The sequence below is a fragment of the Montipora capricornis genome, chromosome 9, assembly GCF_036669925.1.
Source record: "Montipora capricornis isolate CH-2021 chromosome 9, ASM3666992v2, whole genome shotgun sequence".
In the NCBI taxonomy this organism is placed as follows: Eukaryota; Metazoa; Cnidaria; class Anthozoa; order Scleractinia; family Acroporidae; genus Montipora; species Montipora capricornis.
In genome coordinates this window covers 15,876,922-15,887,698 of record NC_090891.1, presented here as the reverse complement: position 1 = coordinate 15,887,698, position 10,777 = coordinate 15,876,922, and the positions used below count along the sequence as shown (strand labels likewise).

The 10,777-nt window shown below is 40.3% G+C and overlaps 1 protein-coding gene across 1 annotated transcript; it reads right to left on the bottom strand.

Moving 5' to 3' along the window:
- Positions 1–4,009: 4,009 nt before the first annotated feature.
- Positions 4,010–4,858, bottom strand: LOC138017334 (uncharacterized). Its single transcript, XM_068864447.1, has one exon. It carries the CDS (start codon positions 4,856–4,858, stop codon positions 4,010–4,012), a length of 849 nt encoding a protein of 282 aa, XP_068720548.1.
- Between the last annotated feature and the right edge of the window lie 5,919 nt (positions 4,859–10,777).

Below are 10,777 nucleotides of genomic sequence, written 5' to 3'. Positions count from 1 at the left end.
ATCGGACCAGCACCTCCACTGGATGATGTGAGGTTGAGGCCAGGCGTGAGTGGGTTTGCGGTGACTAGAAGAGACAGAATCCGTACTGGGTTCAATGACAAGTGTGGAGTCGTAACTGAGAACTGCAGGCATGTCAACCTCAAGGAGCTCCCCGGGCCAAATGGTGGTGTTCATGTTTGGTGCACGAAGATGACAGGCTCTTGCGGTGTGATGGACTCGAGAGCCTTGGGAACAGCCATAGGGGGCTACATCACAGTCGGCGATAATAATCTCACGTTTGGCGGGACAGACTGCAATGTGTTTGGAGGTCATAAAGGGAGTTCCGGCCAGAATATTGACATCCTGATCTTCAACCACAAGGCCTTCCAGGGTGCAGTCTAGGAAGGCAAGTCTGACCCACCACAGATAACAGTGCACGCCCATCAGCCTGCAAAGCAGTTTGGGTGCTTTTAGTGACTTCAGCTCCAATTTGTTTAGCTAGGGAAGCCCTCATCATATTCTTTGCCCTGGTATCAATTGTGAGGCGCAAGTGATGATGGCCATAAAAGGCGTGAAGGAATGGAGAGATTGAGCTTGTTCACCATTTACCACAAAAATCCAGAAGTTTTGGTTGGACTGTAAATGGTAAGCCTATTTTGGTCTTCCCAAACGGAAATTTCTGGAGAAAACGGGATTTCTGGAAAAGAAGTGCAAAATTCCCTAACACAATTTTGAAACGGAAAACGTGTTTACCATTTGCATTGCCCCATGATTTTGCCTCCCTCCAGACTCCCTTGGTAAACTTGAACGAATTTTGCAAATGGTACGAGCCGATCCCAACTGAATTTCCCATTTGGCAGTTTTTGCTTACCATTTGAACAAATTTAGTACCAACCGGTTTCTGCTTGTAAATTGTAAACAACCTGAGACACATTTACCTGACGAGAGACAGGAGGTTCCATAGTTGATAGGGCTAGATGGCTCATGGTCAAGGCTGTACTGGTAATCCTAACAGGTCTCATGCAGTTGAAGACCAGCTACTTGACGGATCTTGGACATAAAGAGACGATCAGACTCTGGTAGGCAGTTACAGTTGCTGAGGAAATGAGAACTAAAATCAGGGCGACTGGCTTGCTGGCAGAGTGGGCAACACTTGAAGGTGTGTGACTTAGGCAGAGGTCTGTGTCAATCGGACACAAACGAGCGGTGGTCTGTAAGAGGGGTGGGGCGTAAGACCTTTGATTCTTCACTGGTTTGGAGTTCGTCAAGTAACAAGTCAAGAGCTTCAGAAATCTCAGGAAGCAACAGTCCTACTTCGTAGCTTAGTTCCACATCACTGCTTAACGACCCGAGGGAGGCTGGGGAGGAGTAAGCGTAACCATGTGAGAACAACAAAGTTTTCAAGGGTCGGTGACATTTCTTCATTTGGCCATGCTGGGTGATTCCGCCAGAGGTAGAGAGAAGGTTGTCCTTAATGAAGGCCATTAAGCTTTGACATCATCAGGGGGTTGATCAGGCTTCAATGAAATATATGCAAGGTCCAAGAAACGGCAGCCAGTGGATTGCAAACCGTAATGTTGTCAAATTGTTTACCAAACGCCGTTAATAGACGTTGAGGTCTTAACGATGGAGTTCCTGGAAATAATCGGGGCATAATTTGCGATTTGCTGGAGCATCATTTTCCAGTGTGCTTTGCTACCTTTTTAATGCTTGCCTTGCTAGTAGGGACGACTGGGTTCCAACATATTTTTACCTGCTAAATCGAAGAAATGTTAAAAACCTTGAATCTTTCCAGTGTTAAACTGGTTATATTTCAAGAACTCCACTTGACTAGAAATCCAATCATCACTGCCCAAATGCGTGGCCTTTGCAACAAGCTACAAGAAAGGTACGGGTGAAATCATCGGATTCGTTCATATGGTTTACTGGAAGTATCACCGCTTCAGCACAGGAAGAGACGACTGGGAAACAAACACTGTGCTTTGGCTTTGTATGAAGGAACCTAAAGTTGTGGAAAAATGCTATGCTGTAACGATTTTTGTCCATGGCAAAGAACTCTCTTCCCTTAAAACCGAGCAGCTAAAGGCTGAATTGCATAAACGTGGCATAGAGAAAAACTGGAAATAAGATTACTTTGGTGCCGCGCCTGCTAGTCGCCATTAAAATGGCAGCTAATGAAAACCATGTCGAAGATCTCACAAAGAATGTGTTACCTACTCGTGGAGGCTTCATGGACGAAGATATCTACTCATTTATCGAAACCAAAGTCAAAGAGGTATATCAAATTGAGATTGATAAAGTACAGTCTGAATCTGCTGGCTTACAGCTTGCCCTTGTGCTGCCATATGATAATAATCTGTCCGCCCTTGAACTCAAAAATAAACAACTTCAAACAAGATTACAGGAGCTAAAATCTCGCTACTGCCTCCTCAAACAAGAGGCCAAGATGATCAGTGAAGAAAACAAGAGCCTAATTACGATTATTACAAACACAGGGTTGTGCTTAAATCCGTTTCCTTTTCTTACGATTATTAAACTTTGAACTAGCGAAAGGAAATGAAAATTGTAATTCTGCAAATAGAGACAAGAACCTTGACAAAGCTGATGAAAATTTGCATAAACAACTGCAAAACACAGCTCCCACGGGACAAGAACATGAGGGTTTTATCACAGTAGGCAAAGCCACTAAAAAAACAAGGCGATTCAAAAGAATCTACTCCACTGCCTATAACTGTTATAACTGGTGACTCCATGATCGAGCGAATTCAGGGCTGGGAACTCGATAAGCAAGCTAAACACAGGGTTGTGATAAAATCCTTTTCTGGGGCCACAACATCGGATATGAAGCATCATATAAAACCGACTATTGAGAAAGCCCCACAAGAAATTGTTTTGCATGTAGGAACTAAGGACCTTAAGTCCACCGATCCTGCAACCGTTGCTGATAACATTGTGGACCTCACCAGACAGATCAAAACAGAAACTGATTCAACTGTTATCCTATCAGAGCTTGTAACAAGAAACGACAGAGAGTACCTGAAAGAGTCAGTCAAGGATGTCAACAAGAGACTAGAAAAGTTCTGTAAGCAAAATGGTTGGCAATTGATTGAGCATAAAAACATTGCTATCAAAGGCTTAAATACCAGTGGACTGCACCTGAATGACGCAGGTAATGAAAAAATTAGTAGCAATTTCGAGAAATCGCTAGTGGACACTTTTGCCTGATCTCTAGTTACCTTTAACAGAGGTGTTGAATGTCATAGCCTAATTTCAGACTCTGGTCTTGACTCTGATCTTGACACAGAGTCAGAAATGAGTGGGAATAATTATACATATTCCACTGTGCTGAATAGTACAGACTAAGTCCATCCAACAACCCCAACAAACTTACCCAACGATGTTTCAAATAATATTTTTGTACAGCCAACTCTGGGTATTCCAAATACCAGGGGGTTCAAAAGAGCATCCATAAATCTGGCAAGTTTTTGCAAACGTATTGATCTATATGCTATCCAAGAGAATAGATATATTGGCTATAATTGAGACACGACTAGATAGCAGTGTCCATGACGGTGAAATCAATATTCCTAGTTAAACTCTTGACAGGAAAGACAGAAATAGATCTGGTGGGGGTCCAGGTCTCAAAACCAAAAATCAAACCTTTTATTGTATGCACCTGGTACAGGCCACCTATTTTCCACTATCAAAACAATGAATAAATTTGAAGTTGAAATTTAAAAACGATCTCTGGCTAAAATGATTAAAAACTACGAGCTTTGGACTGCCCAAACTGCAATCTTCGACGGGTAAAATGAATGATAAGAAAATTTGAATAAAAAGCGTGAATTGCAAAATAATAAAAAATGTAAATGGTTATGAATGTTTGTTACAAAGAATTTTATCTGCGTTAAGTGTCACTCTAGTATGCCAAGCTTCTAATGTTTTTCTGGTTCTAAAAGTGCCTTTGTCAATAACTGACGCATTTTCAAAATCAATGGTGTGGTTGTTGGACCAGACATGATAAGCAATTCTAGAACCTTTGGCCGCAGTTTTGGTGTTTCTCAAATGTTTTTTTTTCGGGTGTTAAAAGCTCTGCCAGTTTCCCCAATACAACACTACGAACAATTTGTACAGGGAATTTTATACACGACGTTGGTCTGCGATTCCATCGAAGGTCGGATTTCGGAGCTGGGAACTGTTGTTGTAGAGTGGTAAACCGTTTGTTTACAACCATGAAATCGTGTTTTTTGAGGACACGTGTCAAAGGTTCAGTTACTCCTTTGATGTAAGGAAGAGAAGCGAAAGACTTGCGTGGCTCGGTTGGTTCGACCATCTCAAAAAACATTCCAACAAGTTCCTCTGGGGGTATATTTGTTGTCGAGGATCGAGTTTTTTTAGCCAGTTTGTTTTTTATGAACTTAGATGGAGAACCGTTGGAGTCCAAAGCGGCATAAACATAGTTAAGTTCCTGCTTTTTTCCTTCAAAGGAATTGGGTAGATTTAGAGCTCTGTCCAGGAGAGTTGATGCTGTGCTGACCTTGTGTTGACTGTTGTGATGGGAATTAAAATCTAAGTATCTCTCTGTATGGGTGGACTTCCCGTAAACATCAACAACGATGACTCCATTTCTACGGGAGACCAGAGTGTCGAGAAAGGAGATCTTTCTGTTGCATTCGGTCTCGATGGTAAACGAGATGTCTGTGTCAATTGAATTTAATGTGTCATGGAAGGCTGAGACGCCCTCTTTTCCAATGATGCAAAAACTATCGTCAACGTACCATTTCCAAATTTTGGGGGGAAGGGATGAATTACTGATTGCGGACTCTTCGATCTCCTCCATGCAAAGATTGGCCACAACCGGGCTGACAGGACTGCCCATCACACAGCCATGGACTTGTTTGTACTTGTTTGTACAAATTGTTCGTGGTGTAATATTGGGGAAACTGGCAGATGATAACAATTCTTGCCCGTTACCTGGGCAATACAACATTCTTTTTAACAAACATTCATAACCATTTACATTTTTATAATTTCACAATTCACGCTTTCTACTGGGTTGCCAAACCCAGTCGGAATCTGCGTTGCATTTCGTGGTTTTTAATTTTTTTCTGTGTCGGTAAAAGTCTTGCCTGTCACTCCCCTGCTTAGTGGTGTCTTTGTGCATAGAGTCTTCTTTGCGTAGATTTCTCTGGTGCACACGGGAGGACATTTAATTATTAACCTGGAATGGCGTTGAAAGTCATTGTAACACGAATGTAGTTTTAGTGCGTCTTTAAACAAATATGCCTTTATGGAGCTCAAGAATGGAACGTCAATTGGGTAAAATAAGCGATGAAAAATAAATATCTGGAATCTTTAAAGGGGCTTGATCAAGCTATTTTAGGTAATTTTGTTTAATTTTGTTTAATTATGAGCTCTAAACGTCAAATTGGCAGAGCTAAGAGTCTTTACTTTGCAAAATCACGGCCACATAACAACTGAGAATGATTTTCCAGCTGTGTAAATGACATTTTTGATAAAGACTGACATAAATTTGAAAAAAGGTGGTCCGACGTTTTTCAAATTTACCCAAATTCAATCCATTTCAATCCTCTCCAGTTTTGTCCATCCATGTCCCTTCTTAGCTTCCCTGTGTTTTGTTACAGTTCTTCTATAGTTTTGAACAGTAATTTTGTTATTTTAGTTAATTCTATGACCATTCGATCAAAGCTGAAATTGCCTAAAATTGCGTGACCTAGCCCCTTTAAAGCGACGAGTAATGGTCTTCAACAACAATTTCATTTTTCGCTGTTGGATATCAAGTAAGCTTTAACTTGGTATTATATACAAGTCAAATGGCAATTCTTTTATGGATTTAACACGCCTTGAATGCATCACTGTGTTTACTGAAGTCGCATCTAAGTTGTCTGGCAAGTTACATTCATTTTATGACTCAACTCGCAAAAGGTAAAAAAAAAAATGGAAATGTGACAGTAAAAAATTATTTGAATGAAAGCTTGTTGTCTCTTTAGTGCTTTATTATTTCCGGTGAAGGTTCTTTCGAAAAGGGTTTGATGTGAACTGTCAGAAATTTATTTAATTGCATATGCTTTGTGACAGCGATTGTGTGTTTCGTTTGCACAGACGCGACTAAAAGAGGAAGGGTTTCTTGCCTCTTATAGCAAATATGTTGTTTGTTTCAATAAATGTTTCGCTGGAAAAGATTTCTGTGAAATTTCCAGCTTTTGTAAATTTATCATGTTGTGTAATTTTCGAGCTTAACAAATTTGCATACATGTGTTGAAATGTGATATGGGGAAAATTTTTGTGGTAGGGCATAAGCCACGAAAATAAACAGGTCTGTTGGAAGCGTGCTTGAGTTTCAACAAAATGAGCCCCAAAATCGGCTGCTATTCCCAAAACGATGGAATTACCTTGTAATAAATAACCTCGTCTTGGAGAGTAAATTTTTGACTTTGCAGAAACATTGGTCAGCCCTCAAGAGTTGGGCGATTGTGATCTTTATGTTGAATTCACACATCTCTTGTCAAAATTCATAACACTTAAAAGAAAAAGAAGACTAACAAAAACAAAAACCCGGTATCTTGGCATCATTTGATACAGATGCTTCACTGTTTCGCGAGTAAACATGCTGCGGTAACTTGATCAAGGCGCTTGCTGAATTCGATGTGCGATTTACTCGGTGCAGCCAAAAGTACAATAACAAAATTCAAAAATCTCCCAAAATGTTTTTCCCTGATGGTAACTTTTTATCTTCGTGGTTCAAAATTAATGTTGTTTTCATGTCGTAAATTTTGTTACTGATGGCAAAATACTTTATTCTTGACCGACCGTCCTGAAAACTTCCTTCTGCTCTTCCTAAAAACTGTGTATTTATTTACTTTTGCATCAATATTTGTTTTGCATAAAGCAAGCTAACAAAATCTGTATCTTGCTTGGTTCGCATTTGATAGTGTTAAAATAGAATTTTCGGTCCTATGCTTCTGTTACGAAGTGGTATATTTTTTAGGTGGCGCATCCAGATCCTATCCTCGTCGGAGAGGGTTTAACTTCAGTGAACTTTGTTTACAAAGCTGTCATCTGCCCAGAGTGCACGTTTACACTTGTGGTGAAAAGAAGTTGTGAGGGAACTTGAAAATGATCAACATGTCAGCCCAGAAGCCAATGTTTCTCGATTTCCTTTTCTTTTCTTCAATCTTTCTGGGTTTAGTACTTTGCTAGTAGCCACATGTCTTCTCAGGGGGCTATTAGAGACCTTACGTTCGCGCGTTCTTCAACCTTTCATCGAGTGTTAAAATTAGGGAACAATTTAGTTCGGCTTTGTTTTATCTTGAAACACGCAAAAAGGATTCTTGTTTAATTCTTTTGCCGCCTTGTGATGGTTTAGTTTCAGCTTATATTTGCATGCAGCTTGATTGAGAATTCCCCAATGACAAGGTTAAAAGGAAAAAAAAAGCTTCTCAGTTGTATCTGCAGTTTTGTTAAATACTATAGGATTTGGTAGTAATAATATAACTGTATAATTTCCGATCTATGGTAATTCCTTATCAGCCTGTTTTTAAACACTTTGAAAGTTAACTTTCGTCTTGTTTTGCTCTTTGGACAGTAAGAAGAATTTTGTTGCCATCTTCAGGCAGTACAATAGCCTATATTGTCCTCTCTTGGTCCATGTTATGAAGAAAAACTTGTTTCACAAAATTATTCTCGCATCCAATTGGACAACTCCCCCTCCCCACCCCCAAATGGAAGGCCAATTTCCAACAGTTTAGTTAGTTTGTTACTGGTATCTTCGATTTGTTTAAAAACTGATTTCCCTGTGACAATGCGGCCTTACATAGGGCTGGAAAATGGTTCGGATCTGGAATGTCCCAATTCCCATCAATTTCATCAGGTTTTTACTCTTTCCATATAGCCAAGCCATGAAATGGACCGAAGCTCATGACATATTCTTTCTCAAAGAGATTCTTCAATTTCAAACTTGGCAGCACAAAAAAGGCAGTGTTGAGAGGGGTGAAGTTTGGGGAAATCTTGCTTGTCAACTTGGAAGATTGCGTGACCCACTATTTCGTGTAACGCAACGTTCAGTATGTGAGAGATACCTGCTTCTTGACAGGCACTTTCGGAAGAAAGTTCTATTTCGTCATTGGACTACGTCACTAAGGAGTCATGTGAGATATGCGCACACAGATCGAGGAATCAGTTGCCTGCGTAGTTTTTCGAGCGAACGGTTGTGTATGCAACGTAGCGGAGAATATTTAGATAATAACCAATAAAAGTGGAGAAATTATGGCTTCGGATGACAAATTGGAACAACAGCTGCTGGCAGATGAGCTAAGCGACAACAACGAAATGACGACAGTGAAATCGATGCCAGAAGCGTTGACAAGTCTGGTCGACAAAGTAGAAACAATGTCAAGCAAGATTTTCAACATGAACAAATCCATAAAAAGATTGCAATCCAACATAGATGCCCCTGGCTCCAACGAAGGACCAAGTAAAAAACAACGTTTAACTGCCCAAATTGAAGTAGAAGAAGATGACGATAACAGCGATGCAGAGGGATTGCGCCGCCGAAATGAACCCGATGCCGACTCGGCAAATGAGGGTCATATGAGCGACACGTGTTCGACTCGAACATGACGCTCTGCTCCAAGAAATCTCACATGATTTGGAGCAAGAAGAGGAGGTAGGGGGCACTATAAACCAGCAACTTGCTGATATTGTCAACAAAAGATGGTCAACGAAACTTCCTGAAACAAAGCAAAAAGAAAAAATGGAAAAATATTCCAGACCAAGCAATTGTGAAAAGCTTATTGTCCCTCGAGTTAATGCGGATATATGGGACAATAAAACTAAACACAACAACCTACGTGCTACTAGCACGCAGAAAATACTGGCCAAGGTTGGTTCTATACTTACCTTCACTACTGATAAATTACTGCAAATGTGTAATGCAGCCTCGCCAGATGTTGACCAGTTGATTACAATGAATACCGATGCATTGGCACTTCTAGCCCACACAATGTGTGAGCTATCTATGCGTCGACGCGACGCTATTAGGCCAAACCTAAACAAGGATTATAGCAGTCTTTGTGCCTCACGTGTACCCATAACAACTTACTTGCTTGGAGATAACCTCCAAACACAACTCAATGATATTCGGGCCTCCAACAAGATTAGCAAAGCAGCAGTGCCTCAAAGGTTTGATAAAGCCAGACCTTATGGCCGCCCTCATTCTCATGGTACAAACAATTCGAGCTCCCAGGGAAAGTCAAGAAAGAAGCATTTTTTATCCAACAGTCAGCCGTGGAAGAAACACCCACCAAGGTCGACCTTTCACCCCAAAAAGACCTCGACATTTACAGCCAATCGCCAACAACAACAATAACTCCCAACAAAGAAGCAACCAAACAAATCTTGGAGAATTTACAGGTTAGCAATTTAGAGAAAGACCTGCCATTACTAATAAGTTACTTAACCACACGAGTTGACCGTTTTCAAGCAGGCCAATTAAGTCACTTCTGACTCAGAAGTTCTATGCACAGTCTGGGGTGAGAAAATTGAATTTAGTTCTTTACCTTACCAACGAAAAGCACCAAAACAAAATACATTTTCAGTTTTAGAACAACTTGCTGTTGAACAGGAAATAAAAAAAAGCCTCTAGCCAAGGGTGTTATTGTTCAATCTACCCATGAGCAGGATGAATTCATTTCACCCATTTTCTTAAGACCAAAGCCTGATGGGTCATATAGAATGATATTAAACCTAAGAGGTTTAAATGAATATGTTGAATACAGACACTTTAAAATGGACTCCATTTGGAATGCCATAAGCCTAATGAAGCCATATTGGTACATGGGATCCGTAGATCTCAAAGATGCCTATTATTCAGTGTGCATCTGTTCAGAGCATCAGAAATATTTAAAATTTTCTTGGAATGGAACATTATATAAATTTACTTGCTTCCCTAATGGGCTAGCTTTGGTCCCTAGAAAGTTTAATAAGTTACTAAAACCTGTGTACTCATCACTAAGGAAAAAGGGTCATATTTCATCACTCTATATTGATGCCTCTATCTTGATGGGTGATAATTTTAATGAATGTGCCCTGAATGTTGTTGATACAGTTAAAGTTTTAGATAAATTGAATTTTGTGACTCACCCTGAAAAGTCTGTGCTTCTACCAACACAAGTAATTGTATTTCTAGGCTTTATCCTTAATTCCATAACTATGACTGTCTCATTGACACCAGAATAGGCAGAGAAACTGAAATTGGCAGTTACTCGCCTGCTGTCGTGTGGTATGCCTCCTATTAGAGAGGTTGCCCAGGTCATTGGCCTCATTATTTCCACATTTCCAGGGCTGATGTATGGCCCCCTGTACTTTCGTATCACAGAGGGTGGAAAAACTCAAGCCCTCAAACAAAATAAGGGGAATTATGACACCCACATGCAACTATCCTCTAGTGCAAAATTGGAGCTGCAGTCGTGCATAAACAATGTAGAAACCTCTACCAATCTGATCTACAGATCAGAACCACATATGATTATGTCCACAGATGCCTCTAAGGTGGGCTGGGGGTGTGTCATAAATAGTATTAAAACTGGAGGGCTTTGGACTCAGGAGAAGGGTAAATATCATATAAATTATTTAGAAATGCTAGCAGTATATTTTGGACTTAAAGCACACAAAACTCTTGTTTCTAAAATGCATGTGAAAGTCCTAGTAGATAATACTACTGTCCAGAACACACTTAATAAAATGGGAACCAGTCATTCTCCATCATTAAACAGTCTAT